Source organism: Cyclopterus lumpus, chromosome 4, assembly GCF_009769545.1.
Source record: "Cyclopterus lumpus isolate fCycLum1 chromosome 4, fCycLum1.pri, whole genome shotgun sequence".
Classification (NCBI taxonomy): Eukaryota; Metazoa; Chordata; class Actinopteri; order Perciformes; family Cyclopteridae; genus Cyclopterus; species Cyclopterus lumpus.
Genome location: NC_046969.1, coordinates 12,571,438 through 12,588,528, shown reverse-complemented (window position 1 = coordinate 12,588,528; position 17,091 = coordinate 12,571,438). Strand labels below are relative to the sequence as shown.

Below are 17,091 nucleotides of genomic sequence, written 5' to 3'. Positions count from 1 at the left end.
GACACCCAGGAACCTGTACTCCTCCACCATGTCCACATCCTCTCCCAGAACTCTCAGCGGTTGTGGAGCCGTCGTCTTCCTCCTGAAGTCTACCACCATCTCTCTGGTCTTGGCCACGTTCAGAAGCAGGTGATTTCTACCGGCCCGCTCCACAAAATCACCTGCAGTCGAAGGTGGGCCAAGACCAGCCTCTCCAGCACCTCCATCACATGGGATGTGAGGGCAACTGGTCGGAAGTCCTTGAGGTCAGATGGAGTTGACTTCTTTGGAGATGCTACAAATGAAAATACAATTTGAAAAGGGTTAATATAGTTTTCAATGTGTTTGCTGGAAGAGATGTGAGATATTTTGTTTTTTGTGTGGAGAGTTTAGACAAAGATGGTCCTTGTTTCAGAAAAGCAAAGAAAACAGTTATGGTATTTCCTTTCAAATGATATGTAAGCAGGGTTTTCAACACTGCAGTCTCACTCTAAATTCTTCACAAGACTTCCTGCTTACATCAACACCGTCCACAGGGCAGAGCCATGTGTTACTGCTGGCACGGATACCTAAAATATTCATAGTGTCCTTGTCAGAACACATTTGTGCAGCCTCACTGTACAAATCTGTGTAGAGTGAAAGAATGAGGGGGACGCCAGAGTTTACAGGGGGCTCGATCCTTTGTGTTGGAATCACACACACACACACACACACACACACACACACACACACACACACACACACACACACACACACACACACACACATAGTTGTTGTTGTTGTTGGTGATTCAATACTTGATAATAACTCAGCGATAAAACCCTTCAGCAAAGCTAAGATGATTACCTTTCTTATGATATCTCTTGATTTTACACATGTCTGAACAGATTATGGGGAGTACAAATGTTAACTATAAGGCAACAGCTGTGCTACAAATAATATGTTTACAGTGAAACACATTGGTAGAGACAGGCAGAAGAGGAAGATGCAACTTAAAACCTGGAGGCTAGATTGTTTTAGGATGATATCTCAGAATGGAAAGGCAAACTTTTTTCCCACTTTTTGGTCCCAATCCAATTCCTACTTGAAAAAAACAAGTCGGGCTGCTGTTGGTTGGCTGCACTCCATCAGCTGTAATCACCACTTCCCTGTCTGAGACTTCAGCCGCTGTGCTGAGGAGATGGACTGACTGCTTGCCAGAGGTCTTCATTCACCTTTGCAGTCAGAATGCTGACGTCAGACAAAGGAGCTTTTGCAAAGACAAAACTTAAAATGATTAGTGAATGAAAGACACCTTGAGATGAAGGAAACTGTCTTTATTTTAAGGTTTGCGCTCTGTAATTAATTTCAAGCCATGAATATTATTCCAGCTTCAGTTTTACATTTTTTACATGCTCATGTTTGGCAATCACGTGGAAGTTGCATAGGGATGCATCAATGATGGCATGCACTGTATCATACTTCAATTTGTTTTGTTGAAAACATCCTTTGTGTATGACCTGGCTCTGCCTCTGAAATCCAGGCCCACAGAGACACAGCATCCCAAAAAGAAATAGGGGTTAAATATGATGCAGGTCTTCATCCTTGGAAACCAGCCATTCAATTTTGTTTCCCATGAGCAAGCAATAAGTTATTTCACCTCCATCCATTTCAGGAATGTCACCCCGACATGGATGGAAGCACAACGTGTCGTGGTAATAATTACAGCACAAGAGCTGTTCTGAGGAGATTATGTTGTGTTGATGAAACTAATCTGCGCTGAATGGACCTCTGGCTTTGGTTGTTAACACTGGTTTTCAACACAATGGTCAGTGTGCTTTTAAGGCTCCGGCTAAATGCTCCTGTGTTTCTGTCCCCAGTTACGCTTGGTGCCAGGCTTTCACCAACAACTTCACATGCAAACAATTAGAGACATGTGCCCACACATTCCCCACGTAGATACAAAAGCTGGCTGACACATTGGTATTGAAGCGATCCTTATCCTCTAATCTAATTACTGATGTACTGAGGTACTACTAAGCTCCACTCAGTCATGAGGTGAATGGGTCCTTCCTTCTCTAGATGCTGTGAACGTGCAGTAGTGGAGGGTAGTTGAGCATGGATGTCCCTTCTTCATAGACATCATTAGACCTATGTATAGCTGTGCGGTCATGACCCGCAGACGTATGTAGAGGAGAATATGACAAAATGTAAGTAAATATGGAAAAGGGGCTGGGTAAATTGAATGCCTCGTGCTTTCAAAAGACAGGAGACACCAAATGTAAAAGAGACGACTCACTCTTGAGATCAAAGTTGGATATTCATTACTGAACATTCATTATTGAATATCCAACTAGTCAAGAAATCTACTGTTCTCAAATACAAGTTTAAGGCACATGTCATAAAATATTGCTCATATCATCCATCTTCATTTACTTCTTCTTTCCGCCCTGTGCATCATCATTTTCTAATTTATTTCATTTAAATCTTCTTTTTATAATGTAACAAAGTACATTTACTGAAGTACAGTTAGTTCTCAAGTACAATTTTGGGGAACTGAGCTAAATTACATCCATTTGTTTGGTACATCTACTTAAATGTTGAATTATATGACAAGCATGGCTACAAACTATTGCTACACATGTTTACACACTAAATGTGCATAATACAATATGGTGCATTGTTGTGGTTTACATGACCCAACAATGTATTACAACGTAAAATCAGATCCATCTTTACCAAGAGCAATACAATGCTGATAACATACACTTTATATGCGTCAGTAAAAATAATCCAGTAATACACTGTAGACTAGATTAAAAGTCACAGGGGACATACTTCAACTAAATTATGACATATTTGTACAATGTTGTATCCATATAAATACTTGTATGTAAAGGATTACATCTCTTACAGTAGTGGAGGCTACTGAGAGGCCAACTATATCCTCATAATTAGAAGGCTGATTAACTGTTATACTTGGAAAGTGCTAAAAAGTGATTTTTTAAAAACCATAAATTGCCTATGAGCCACTAATACATTGCACCCTGGATTTCATCACTTTCACAGTACAAGTGGGCGTCGTAGGACCGCCCACCGTTGTGCACGTCATCGGTGGCTCGGCGGTCGCACATTTTCTGTCGGGAGCGCGCTTTCTTGTCACCAACCCGCCATTCTGTCAGAGCGAGTCCAGACTAGACTGCAAGTGGACGTGCTTCTCCTACAGAGATCAGACATCGACCACTAGCTCACGAGCCGAGCCGGGAGTCGCGTTGCGTCTTTGCTTTAACTCGAACCAAACCAACTCTGAATTCGCATTAAATATGTCTAATATCGTTTGCTGTCAAACGCCTCAGGTAAGACATTTTACTGTTGTTACATTTTTTACAGTCGACGTGAATTGTATATAAAAAAACCCCGCTATTATTTATAATTTATATATATATATGTATATATATATGTATATATATATACATATATATATATATATATATATATATATATATTTTTTTTTTTTCTTTTTTTCTCAAAATGAGTGTAAACTGGTGAAAATACCTATTGTAATAGTACTGGCGCGGAACACATCGCAACCCCGTTTTATTTGACTGATATTGTCAGCTAACACGAGCTACGTGCTTGAAGTTAACCGTGGACCGCGTACTCCGGATAAACGGCCACATAAATTCGCCGAGCACCAATTCAATAAACCCAACCACGGGCATGGCTTCCCATCCCAGTAGCAGGTCGTCTCGCTAACGTAGAAGGCTAACATGCATTAGCTTCCGTGCGTGCCAGACCTCTCCATCTATCGTCGGGGTGCATGCTGCTGGGCTTAAACTGGGGCGGGGGGGGGGCTAATGTTGGCGTTTCCTCGCTTGAAAGCCGGAGCATATCTGCGTTTGTAATCCGTGTACAAGTCTAGTTAATCAGATTGTCGGGGGACGTGAGTTGTCTCGTTCCTGACCCAGTTTCTGGTGGCGGGATGTATGCACAGACTAGCTGTATGCGTTGTGGCTCCTCGCCAGACGTGGCCCTGGTCCACCACCAGAGGAGGAGGCCTGTGAATGACATTGCTTTGCAGCGAATGGACACACACACACGAGTTGCTGGGTGGCCAATTGTAAGACTTTCCCATTTGGAGGTGGCTAACGTAGCGAGGGTACACGCTGTCCTTTACTCACCCTCCCGTTTAGTACCATGTTGTGACACATATGGGCTGTGACCAGGCTTGACATGATGCGCCATCGTTTCGTTGAGCTCTATCGGCTGTAACGTTTTTACATTTCCTAAAGTGCGTTAGTGTTCAGCGTCTCCCGGCACCAGGATGCCTCATGTCATGCTAGTATTTGACCTACTGTGCTTTTAATCTGGTTCTGAAGCTGGCAACCACGTGGGTGATTTACAAATGACGTAGTGCTTTTATATAAAGGGTGAAGCAACGTTTGGCATGCTCTTTAGGCTGATCCAATAGGTAATTAATGAAACAAGGATATTCTTCTTTTATACTTCCTTTTTATTGGTATCGAAATGAGCTTCTCACATATTTGAATGTGGTTGTTTTCTGATTTCTAGAAAAATACATTTGACATCTTCCTCATTTTTACTGTCTTTACAATCATGTTGCGTTTAAGTTATTATTGTTAGTTTCTCAGTTCTGCTCGTGCTTCATCAATGTTGGCATTCTACAGACACAGGACCGATCCAGTGTTAACTGCATCCTTAATTTTTATTGTCAAACCCTTAATAGATTCCCTTTCGAGATGTGTTAAATTTAAGCTGTACATTTCCACACAGTTGGACTAGGTCACATATCCAGCAATGCCTCTCCTCACCACTGGAGGGAGGTCGAACAAGGATTGATTGTTCAGTGTCAGGCCTGCACTTATGTGACTGACTGATCAGATGGTTAAATGTAAAGAAACTACATTCAGGGATACCTTCTGTGACTAAGTTGTGAACAAATTCACTTGTTCTCTTTGGTGCCTTTTTAGAAGGCAACAATGTAACATATAGACGTCATGTACATGCTTATTAACATAGCAGTGTTCATGTAGTCGGTTCCAAAATGTGCCATTTGCTGGTTACCAGAGTAGGGCTGGCCACGGCATAAGATTGTGTTATCAGTCTACAGAAGATTTTCCATTTAAGGTGTGAACTGTGTAATAATGAATTATCCAGAGACCTGAGGGTGCGGCTTGTCTGGCAGAGTGTTGAGTTAAGTGTTGGGGGGGGAGAAATGCGAGGGGCAACAAGCGAGCATGGTGGAACCAAACATGTGGAGGAGTTGAGCTTTTGAGCCTTCGCAAGAAGCCTTCTGCCAGATATTGCATAACTACTCAAAACTGGGTCAGTGTACCCTGCACACACGCACATAGGGTGAGTTACAGCGTTTCATGCTGTTCAGTACATTACAAAAGACTGTATTCTCGCATTTGCCATCGTGCTTGAGCATTTACCCATAAAAATCTGTCACACTTTCCAGAAGTCTTAGCGTGGTAGTTTTACACATCCACCTTTCTCACACAGTAGTGCAGTACAGGCTGTACTTTTGTTCAATGTGTGTTTAACATTCACACTGCTTACGATTAGCATATTTCTAGTTGGAATACTCTCAAATACATGTCATCTGACAGCGACTGTAAAATAGTGCACGGTACTTCAGAGAAAAGCAATGAATTACAAGCTGTGACAGTGCATGGCTGATGTGTTCACCGTTGCATAGATTTCAGAAGTAGCCGGTAGAAATGTTCAGTGATTTGACAGTAGCAGTTGATTGAATACTTTGACAGATGTTTACATGTCTGTCTGTCTTCTGACAGATTTTTTTTAACATGATGGTGTCAAATTTTGGTGTTGCGGCTGGTGTGATCCCATCACAAATGGTCTCTAGTTTCACAGTTCCTTTCTTTTAAGAAAAATTAAAATATATCCCTCGTACATGTCCTCCTTTTGGTCCCCTTGACTCGTTGTGTAAGTGTTGTCAAAAGGATAAAGGGGGAAACAACGTTAAATGTAGTCTGGTGCTAACTAATCTGATCTAAATGCAACTCCTCATTTCCTTGTGATACTTGAGTTAGGATTTTCAAATTAACACTGGTCTTGAGATAAGTAGGTCGATGGATTTCAGTATTTTTATATTTTGTCGCTCAGCAATAGTACATGCATGTAATGTATAGTGCTTATACAGAATGTGTTATACCTTTCCTTCAAACCATCTTGACTGTGTATAAGATGGTTATACAGCAGCAGACTGTTCGTCTGCACCAATGTCAGACTGGCTGTCTTTTACATTGTCGGCTTCATTCTAGAAGAAGCTACGTTCTACCCAGGGATTGTGCACAATGCAACTACATCCCAAACAGTTCAAAAATAACTGTAAAATTAAGTTGATGTTTTTATATTTTTGTGATTGGCCTGACGAGAGCATTATCCAAGGGTTGCATGCTTCCTTGAGAAGTAGAGGCCTACTTTTATCTGTTACAGAGCTTTAAGGCTTCATTGATAAGTACCAATGTTGAAAGTTCTGCACACTTAACAAGAGGACACTGGAAAATGAATCTTGCACAATGATTAACAGGAGGGTACTGAATGTGCCACTGACGGCAGCTAGAGTCACAAGTACATTATTATTACAGCAGTTGAGTCAATCACTTTTTTTTGAATGGCATGCAAGTTAGAAAATGCAACACTGTCACATGGAGTCTGGATACAATTTCAGACTATGGCAGCTGCTGTGGTCTGTCCAGACCTCTCCCCATTTGGTATCGTGATGACATGCAGGTGGGTGGGGCCTGGGTTATTTGGTATAAGGAGAACTATGATGGCCAACCACAATTCAAAGCAGCAGATCACTGTATCTAACCAATTGACTGACTGTGGAAACTTGTCACAAGTGGTCCCCTCCTGCTTTTTCCTCAGGTCATTGCTTGAATGACGGGATTCCTATAGGAAGGAGCCAGTCAAAGGGGTGTGTTGCATAAGATAGAGGTGGGGTGGCCTTGTGTTCAGAGAGTGGACACGGAGCTCAAAGCGTGAGACGGATTAAACTTTCTTGCTCTGCCTGGTGGGACGCATCAGCAGGTGTGGAGATTTTAAAGTGCTAAATGGAGGGTGTTGTAAGAGGAGGCAATGGTCTTAGCTAACATTTCTGTATGCCTTTTGGTTTACAGCATATTGGGATAAGATGCTGAATTCCAGTTTCTTACTGAATTTGATGAGGATAGTGTGATCAGATAAGGTGACCAATGTATCCTGACTCAAAAAATGTATTCTTGAATGGTGTATGCATGTGGAGAATATGTATACATTGTTTACTCTACCTCATGTTTGTAAAAATGACTTGTGAAGAGGAGAAGGGAGGGGGCTGTGTTTAACGGCCAGCTAGTTTTCAAGGTTGCCTAGATTTATCACATGGAACTGATAAATGCCCGAATAGGTCCTCTCTCCACTTTATTATAATAATAATAATAATAATGTCCCTTTTCTCCTTTTCTTCTAGGTTATAATGTATGACCAACACAGAATAAGTACAACTCTATAGCCAACGGGATCCCAAGGACTTGATTACAGTCGCTTCAAGCCTGATAGTTTGTCCGTGCGGCTGCTCCCCCTCTCCCTTCTGCTCACGCCCGTTTAGTCAACTGGCATTTCTTCTAACAACTTACCATCCCTCTCCTCTGGTGAAGAAGTCTTGAGTTCCACTGTGATCTCAGTCTACTTTGCCTCTTGCCTACCTTCGGTTCCACTTTCAGCAGTGGTGCTTCCCTGGATTTGCATTATTCTGTATTAGGTAAGGCCATGACTAATGCATAAAACTGATTATAATACACAATGGACATTACAGGCACCTAATCCTCATCCCTTTTGGTCATGAATTAATAAAGCCTGCTATTAGAATATTGGACAGAGTTCAGGAGACCAGCATGCTGGGTGTTATTGCTTTACTTCCAAACATTCTTAAAAATAAAATTGTTTTACCTTTTTCTCTGCAGGCATACCATCAAAATTTACCAAGATGATTCCAAATGGTTATTTGATCTTTGAGGATGAGAGTTTCCTGGATTCCACTGTGGCCAAAATGAACGCTCTGAGAAAGAGTGGTCAGTTCTGCGACGTTAGACTTCAGGTATGGTCAAAACAAACACGCACTCATTACATTTCATTTAGCTGACTCTTTTGTCCAAAGCGACTTACAATCATACACCGTAGTCACAGCTACGGGGAGCAATTCGGGGTTAAGTGTTATGCTCAAGGACACATCGACATGGGCTAGCAGAGCCGGGGATCGAACCGCCGATCCTCTGATTGAAAGACCTGCTAACCACTGACCCAGTCAGAATGCACTCGCACATGTTATCAGAGTCACTCTGAAATATGCATAACCTGTATGGCTATATGAATTCTACATGGTTTAGAAAAGATAGTATAATTGACTGGGTCTGGCTTTTCTCTCCATTCACTTATAAATACATGATCTATAAGGTTGTTCTGTATATTAATGTACATTGGATTTGACAGAGTATTGAATTACAAACTTTACCTTTTTATTTTTTATAAATACACCTTTTAGCTTATAATTTAAAAAATAAAAATGAGAGGTAATAATGGATCATGACGTACTTTAACATCCATGTTGGTCAAAATGATGGACAACTAGAAAGTGTTACGCAACCACAGGTCATGCCACACTTGGAACAAGGAAAAGCGTCAGTATTGACTTAATTGTTTCCTGTTATGTTTCTGTTGCGCTCATATCTCAAGTGGGATAACCTGTTCCCATCATTGGTATAATGCAGACCTCTGAGAAAGGAGACGATCACAAATCAACATTTAGATATAGCCATTGAGTCACAAGAGAATCAAATGGCATTGATTTGGAACTATTGATCATGTCGCTTTTTATTACAAACATTCTCTGTCAATATTGGGTTTATGTCTCAAGTTTCCATTAAAGCTTGAACTCTGAATATTGTGTTTAGCATATTTACCAAACCCATGGACACACTTGTTTTTTCTCTCCATTTGTCCAGGTGTGTGGTCATGAGCTGATGGCTCACCGTGCTGTACTGGCTTGCTGCAGTCCCTACCTGTTTGAGATCTTTAATAGTGACATTGAGCCCCACGGAGTCTCACATGTCACCTTTGAGGACTTGAACCCAGAGGCTGTGGAGGTCTTGCTCAATTATGCCTATACTGCCCAGTGAGTAGCATTTTGGCTTTTTGCTTATCTTATAACAACAAAAACAAACATTTTAATTTTAGTTATTTTGTCTTCTGTGTGTAACACAGGTTAAAGGCAGATAAGGAACTGGTCAAGGAAGTTTACTCTGCAGCCAAAAGGTTCAAGATGGAGCGAGTCAAACAGGTGTGTTTTTACTCGTCGTCTTTTTCATATTTATTCCTCCAATGTTACCATTTTGGCTACATATGATTTTTCCCAGATTACAAAGATTTTTTTTTTTTACTGTTGCACTCAGATTTGTGGCGACTACCTGCTGTCTAAAACGGATTCCGAGAGCGCCATCTCTTTTCGTAACTTTGCCAGCTCTATGGGAGATGCCAGAGTTTTGGCCAAGGTGGACGCCTTCATCCAGGACCATCTACTGGAAGTGTCGGAACAGGAGGACTTCCTCAAACTTCCCCGTCTCAAGGTATTTGAACTTGCACATATGTCATGATTTAAAAGTATTTTAACTACTGGTGGTACTAAAGTATGTTATAGACATAACTCTGGTCATGAAGCTACATGCCATCACAAGGTGCACGTTGTCTATTCTAGCCCCCCTAGGCTCCTTTATAAAAACTAACCAGCATTGGTGGTCTTGAGTTGAACAACACACACTGGATTACGGTTTGCTTTTACCTTTCTGAGTTTGACATGAGATTATCAATACATGTTTTATGAAGGTGTGCCTCCTTATATATTTACCTACTGCTAAAGCCTGCTGAGAATAGAATAGAGTAGAGCACGGGGTTTACAACGTTTACGTAAGGCCAAGCGGCTGCGGTTTGCAGTGCATAGGTTTATGTTCAACATGAGGACAGCACTAGGTACTTTATGAGGTGGCTCTTTGGTAAAATGTTGAATACAAATACGCTGGGAGTATTGCTGAAATTATTAGTTAATTGCTTGGTCAGCAACTATTTATTTGACAAATAAATACTGTATCTATTAAATACCAAACTTTGGCTACTTGCAGCTTCTCAAATGTGAGCATTAGCTTCTAGTTCTGTTATTGTAAATGTAATACTTTGGGGCTTTTTGATGAGCTTTTTGAAGATATCAGAGCTTGTTATCGACACAGCCCATTAACTGTTGACACAATGCGTCTGCGGCAGTGAGTGCTGGAGGGGGGAAAAAAGCAGCAGCCAGCAGTAATAGATTAAACAATCAACTTTTGGAGAAACGCAACCCGACGTCATGCTTAAATGGCCAATCCAGATCTGTACAACTGGGTCATGAGGGAGCAAAATAAGTTAATCACTGTGCAGTAGTTTGGCGTAAATACAGCCGTATAGTTTAGTTCTCAAGCGAACAACAAACTTGACGTGTTTTTGAAAAAAAATTATGACTTGCAGCTATTTGACCCATTAGCTAATAGCTGATCTCTTATTTGAGTCACAATGAATTTGAGAACTTCATTCGAAGGTAAATTAATCAGCCAGTAAGATCAAGTTTTTCAGTCAACAAGGGTCACGATACCAATTTCTTCAGTTCACTTTATTACATTACATGTCATTTAGCTGATGCTTTTATCCAAAGCGACTTACAATAAGTGCATTAAACCATGAGTCCAAACTCAGAACAACAAGAATCAAGCAAGTACAATTTCTTCAATAACGTTAAACTACAAAGTGCTATCAGTAAGAGACGTTTAAGTGCTACTAAAGTGCTACTACGGCGCTACCTTCCCTATTCAAGGTATAGTCGAAAAAGATGTGTTTTTAGTTTGCGACGGAAGATGTAGAGACTTTCTGCTGTCCTGATGTCAATGGGGAGCTCGTTCCACCAATGAGGAGCCAGCACAGCAAACAGTCGTGACTTTGTTTAGTGTTTAGCTCGGTTATTCCTACGGTGTGTACATCTAACTCGTGTTTCGACTCCTATGTGTGTTCACAGTTAGAAGTAATGCTAGAAGACAACCTGACCCTGCCCAGCAATGGGAAGCTCTACTCGAAGGTGCTCAACTGGGTGCAGCGTAGCCTTTGGGAGAATGGAGACCAACTGGAAAGACTGATGGAGGAGGTCAGTACTACGGCGTGCAGTCGAAACGGACTTTTCTCCTTTCCTATCCTGCCCCTTCCAATCACCCCTGACTCCTGCTTTTGACGTTAAGAAGTCATTAAGGGGGCTGAAGTAGAAATGGCATGCCATTGTCATGCTGCTATGTCAGGATTGTTCTTTTTTTCCTCTGATTTGTTGAGGTTTTTGCAGTAAGAATCTCTGTACCCCTGAACCATACTACAAGTTAGAGGTGAGCCGAAAAGAGCTGCTGTCTGCTCTTGTTTTTTGCTTCTACTGTTCTCTTTTGGGTATGTGGTTGGTTTACATTCAACCCCATTTGAGTATTGCAGTGCTCTTCTCCTCTGAAACACAAAACACAGGTTCTCAAAGGTGTGACCCTTGATTCAGCTGTCTCACTGCCACTTTACTATCTGAACAGGTTCGTGTTTGTTGCTCCAGCACTAACAGACACTCCTCCCCGTTGATTTATCTCTCCTGTAGGTTTATTAGCAGCAGCAGGAGACCAGACTGAAGAGCCAGGACTGAGCCACCAGGGTAATGAGTCAGAGAAAAGAGAGGGCGGAGAGGAGCACTTCTGCCTCTCAGCAGCCTCTCTTTGCAGCCAAGCAACACTGTGCTCCCATCTGTCCATGCCACATATCTACAGATGCATCCCATTTCTGCATTTACCAGAATACATTGCTCAAGAACCTTAAGCATTAATAACCTCTAATTAAAGGCCCCTTTGCTGCACATAAAGATATATTCTTCTACTTACCCACCATATTCAATAACCACTCAAATTAGGCATTGGGCAGAAAACGGCATTGCACATAAGCATAGTAATATGCCCAGCACCAATATTGTATTCCACCTTCACTTCAATTATTGGTTCCTTTTGCTTCCCCCCCTCCCCCTTAATTTCTAAATTGGGGCCCTTCTGATGGGTGACTGAGTGACTTCAACACATATCCTCATTATAATTTGTTGTGGCGTCAACGGAACATATGTGGTTTGCTCTTATTAATGGGCAATGATTAAGATTAGCTTAATGGATGCTAGAATGTCAATAGACTGCTGGATCTGACTTCCCTTTGTGGCTGCCATCACAATGACCACCTTGTTCAGCTAGAAGACTGGTTTCCAAGCAGCAGAGGTGGAAAGAGGGCCACATACAGCCCCTCTTCCTGTTCGTCATTCTTCACTGAAGATCTTTCCAGATGCAGCCTTTCATTCTTCACCAGCTCCCTCTTTTTTTAGATGCAAATTAAGGAAAGGCAGTCAGATTCCTTCTTGAGCTCCAACACTTAACCCACTCTATGCAGTGGCAGTGTGTCTTTTTAAAGGAAGCTTTCCATCCAAGCGACTGAAGATCCAGACCATCGTCCCTTCCCCCTCTTCCTCTTCACAGCACTGCCTCCTCTTCCTCCGCCTCCCTCCTTCCCTCCTGTCCCCCTTATGCTGAGGTTCTCAGTGTGTTGCCATGGAGACAGCCACATGGGTGTGTTGTTGCTGTTTGTCTTTCAGGTGCAAACGCTGTACTACTCACCTGACCATAAGCTGGTGGATGGAGGGCTGGTGATTGATGGGCACAGTGAGGTGTTTGGTGGCGAGGAGGACCACCTTCAGTTTGTGCAGGTACTCAACAGCTTGTGCCTGGCTTCACTGTAATGAAGTCTCTACTATACTTTGCTTGGCTTTATTGTACAGCTTGTACCTGGCCATGCATCAACATACTACACAGTTGTGTCTGGAAAGAAGTAGATATGGCTCATTTGATACCACAGTTAAGCAACAATGTAAAGACTAATGTCAGATGAGCAAGAAATGAGCTATGATGTCTAGCCAGGCTCTGTGGTTGAGCATATATCAAAACCACACTTTTATGTTCTAACTAATCTCAACCAGTTGGGGGTGGGCAGTAATGGCTGTCTCAGCTTTTTGGCCTCTATTTTGATTTGTGCCTGAACTGTGTGCTGTTAGCTCTGATTGTAGTTGTGGTCTGAGACTGTTTGCAGTGTGGAGTTGTTGGCTTCAGATGGCGTAAGATTTCAATTCATGTTCAGTACAAACGTCTACATTAGAAGAGCTGGATCAAAGCGTAGTTTGGGGTATGATTACCTGGTGTTGTGGCCACTGGTGGGCCTGTGGTGCAAGCTTGGCTTCTGTAGCTGCACTGTGCTCTTGCAGAAGAAACCCGTACGGGAGAGCACCCAGCGGCAGATCAGCTGCAGCTCATCTGGAAGCCTGTCGCCCTCCAACCAAGCAGCAAATGCCCCAAAACTGCCCGGCAGGAGAGAGTGGAAGTACATCGCCTCTGAGAAGACCACAAGTAAGTGTGCGCATGAACTACATGTGATTTTTCACAGTACAATCGGCAACACTTTCTTTCTTCAAAATATATTAAAATAAGCTGCTGCACGATGTGAGATTAAAGTCTGCTGAATTCTGAGCTTCAACTGAAGACTATTTTTTTTCCCAGTGGCTCAAACAATATCTAATCTTACTTCTAGACAACAACTACCTGTGTCTGGCTGTGCTGGATGGTGTGTTGTGTGTGATCTTCTTGCACGGTCGCAGCAGCCCCCAGACCTCTCCCTCTGCCACCCCCTGCCTGATGAAGAGCCTCAGCTTCGAGGCCCAGCCCGAGAGACTGGAGGAGCAGCTGCTCTCCCCCATGCATTATGCTCGCTCTGGTCTGGGCACCGCAGCCCTGAACGGAAGACTCATCGCAGCAGGTTGGCACTTAGCATGGTTGAAAGTGGAGTTTTATATTGTGTGTGTACAAGTGGAGGTTTGGGTACATGGGAAGATACATGCTTCTCTTTTAGCATAATTTGGAGATTATGCATATAAAAACAAAGTGTAGGGTAAAACGTCCGACCACAGAGCTCAGCGGTAACCTTGATCTCCCCGCAGGAGGCTACAACAGAGAAGAGTGTCTGAGGACGGTGGAGTGTTATGACCCCAAAGAGGACCGCTGGACCTTCATCGCTCCAATGCGGACTCCAAGGGCTCGATTTCAGATGGCCGTACTCATGGTACAGTTTAGTATTCATAATACACTCAGATTTATTGACTCGATAATGAAGTGACATTTTGAATATTATCCTAGGAGTGCACTTATCCAATGTTTAAACAAGTTTCAATTGTCTTGTGCAAATACTTGCAGACTTTCCGCCACCTTTTCCAAGTAGTTGAGTTTCTGTCAACTTAATGTTGTGTACTTTCAAGTATATAAGGCAACCAAAGTGCCATGTTTATATATCGTCATCTAATGAGTAGTTCCTTTACACCTCACAGGGTCAGCTGTACGTGATTGGAGGGTCAAATGGACATTCTGACGAGCTGAGCTGCGGGGAGACGTACGATCCACATGCTGCTGAATGGGCTCAAGTGCCAGAACTGAGGACAAACCGCTGCAATGCAGGCGAGTCTCTCCTGCAAGGATGTCTAAAGGACAACACTTAAATAAAATAGCCTCTCTTATTGACTTCAGGCTATTTTCCCTTGTTAGCTCATTTCTATCCTCTGTCTAAAGGTGTCTGCTCATTGAACAACAAACTCTACGTTGTGGGCGGGTCGGACCCCTGCGGTCAGAAGGGCTTGAAGAACTGTGATGCTTTTGACCCTGTGATGAAAACCTGGTTCAACTGTGCCTCCCTTAACATCAGTACGTGTCTACAGTCTTGCATACACTCGAAACCTTCCGCCTGATGCGTAAAACATATTATTCTCTCTGGAAAGTTAGATTATTGCAGAAAAAAAGAAGAAAATTAATCGGAACAGCTCGTACTCGTGATATTTGCAGCGTGAGGGGAAATTTGAAAGTTGTATTCATCAAGTACATTTATTTTCAGGGAGGCACCAGGCAGCAGTGTGTGAATTGGATGGCTTCATGTACGTGATTGGGGGGGCGGAGTCGTGGAACTGCCTGAACACTGTTGAACGCTACAACCCTGAGAACAACACCTGGACCCTGATAGCCCCCATGAATGTGGCTCGCAGGGGGGCCGCCGTTGCTGTACATGAAGGTAAGCTCACCACCGCAAATGGGGGTGAACGGCGTAATCAGCTGGCAGCTTCTTTAGTGCGACATTGTCCAAGACCAAACTGTTAGCAATTCAATTTTGGATGATTCAGTCTTTGGCTTTGTGCTGATACTTGTGTCTCTCCCTCTGTCAAGGCAAACTGTTTGTTGTTGGCGGCTTCGACGGCTCCCACGCGCTCCGCTGTGTGGAAGTGTACGACCCCGCCCGCAACGAGTGGAGGATGCTGGGTAGCATGACCTCTTCCCGCAGCAATGCAGGTGTGGCCATGCTGGGAGAAGCCATCTACGCCGTGGGCGGCTTCGATGGAAACGAGTTCCTCAACACAGTGGAGGTGTACAGCCCCGAGACGGACGAGTGGAACGACTGCACCGAAGCCCTGTCGCCACTCTCCGACTGAAGGGGGAGGGGGGCGGGGGGGAGAAGGAGTTTCACGGTGCTTCACCTATTTCCAAACTAACAGGCTTAGTGACGTAATCGTGTTTCGTGACGTTCTGTGTGTGTGTGTGCGGATATGTGGTGGTGGGGTTTGTTGGGATGATTGGTCTTCAGTGAAGACTGGCTTATATTTGGTGGGAGGGGGGTTGTTACCCAAAACAACATGAAGCCGTTGCATATTGCATACAATGTTTTTTTTGTGCTGTATATATTTTGTTTCTTCCTCATTTTTGTCATATGCCAACATTTAATACACATTTAGTGCTTTTCCTTTCTCTTAGACTTGAACCGTTTGTCTCTGAGGTTTTTCAGATGAGCTAGCAGTTATTGTTACTTGGAAAGTGGAGTGGTGACAATTAACTTTTGAAAGTTAAAAACGTTTTATTTAAGAATATTTCTGTTGTTGAAATGTAATTTTGGTCACATATTTAAAGGTCAGTGGTTTGAAGCCTTACTCAGAGTGCAAGTTGATAAACACCTCATGGCTGTTTGTGTCATTTTAAACAAGCTGGATTGCTTATTGAATCTTAAATGGCCTTTTTTATATTTTTTATACACTGCTGATTTACTGATACTATACAAGTAGTAGCAGACAGCTTAAAGTCAATGAATCTAACCAGTGCCAGTTTTAGTATAGTTTTTGTGCACACACCACATACGCACAACCATGCTTCTGCTAACCAACCTTTTGTTAATGTGATTTAACTAATTGATGTAAGTAGAGATGCAGTTTACTGAAGATTCTTTTTTCTTTTTTTTTCTCATGTTTCAAGTGTCAGGCATTGGCAGATTCATCTGGAAGGAATGCTAGAACAAGAAATGATCACATTTGTAACATTTCTTAATTAATAAATCATTTAAATCTGATTTTTGTCTGCAGCCTACTTTCTAAATGTCATTAAGTGATGGTGGCAACAGCAACTTAGCCATTTTATTTTACACTGTTAATATCTATGTTTGTATCATTTGCAAGGACTGATGGAGGGCACTGGAAGTTGATATTGAAGATATGTCTGGTTGGGATTGTATTATAGGGCGTCAGCATTTTTAAAGTCCTAGATCAACAGCTGATGCTTCAGGCCTTGACTAAGTTTCCAACAGCTGACTTGCTGACCCTAAATTTAGCTTTTACTGCCACCTCGTCTCCCCATGATCTGTCAAGTAATTACTGTCTAAGCTTTCAGTGCCACCATTTTCCTCAGGGACGACCACACTAAGCCAAGTGCTTTTCCTGCTCCTCTAGTGTCTTTTAGGAGCGATTATACTAAGCTGGCTAACGGAGCTCAGCAGGAAGGGCCGACGACAGCCACTCTGGGCTGTGGGAGAGTTGAGGGGCCCAACTGCGTGTGCATGACCTCAGACGGTCTATGAAATCACTGCACTCATTCACAAGTTTACCTCCGATAATCTGCTGACACGCCT

At 42.7% G+C, this 17,091-nt stretch overlaps 1 protein-coding gene across 1 annotated transcript; it reads left to right on the top strand.

Annotated features, from left to right (window-relative positions):
• Positions 1-3,099: 3,099 nt before the first annotated feature.
• ivns1abpa (influenza virus NS1A binding protein a) lies at positions 3,100-16,536 on the top strand. Its single transcript, XM_034530641.1, has 15 exons — positions 3,100-3,314; positions 7,457-7,747; positions 7,950-8,083; positions 8,988-9,157; positions 9,247-9,322; positions 9,435-9,608; positions 11,078-11,203; positions 12,710-12,820; positions 13,373-13,514; positions 13,696-13,920; positions 14,102-14,223; positions 14,486-14,612; positions 14,724-14,855; positions 15,043-15,216; positions 15,369-16,536. The coding sequence occupies exons 3-15, from the start codon at positions 7,973-7,975 to the stop codon at positions 15,629-15,631; spliced, it is 1,953 nt and encodes a 650-aa protein (XP_034386532.1). The 5' UTR covers positions 3,100-3,314; positions 7,457-7,747; positions 7,950-7,972; the 3' UTR covers positions 15,632-16,536.
• The last annotated feature ends 555 nt before the right edge of the window (positions 16,537-17,091 follow it).

Excerpts from the sequence above, each read along its gene's own strand:
- ivns1abpa (XM_034530641.1), top strand. The coding sequence starts at position 7,973 with ATGATTCCAAATGGTTATTTGATCTTTGAGGATGAGAGTTTCCTGGAT. Across the intron at positions 13,515-13,695 it reads CGCCTCTGAGAAGACCACAA|ACAACAACTACCTGTGTCTG; the intron begins GTAAGTGTGCGC and ends TCTTACTTCTAG. Across the intron at positions 14,856-15,042 it reads CTGTGCCTCCCTTAACATCA|GGAGGCACCAGGCAGCAGTG; the intron begins GTACGTGTCTAC and ends ATTTATTTTCAG.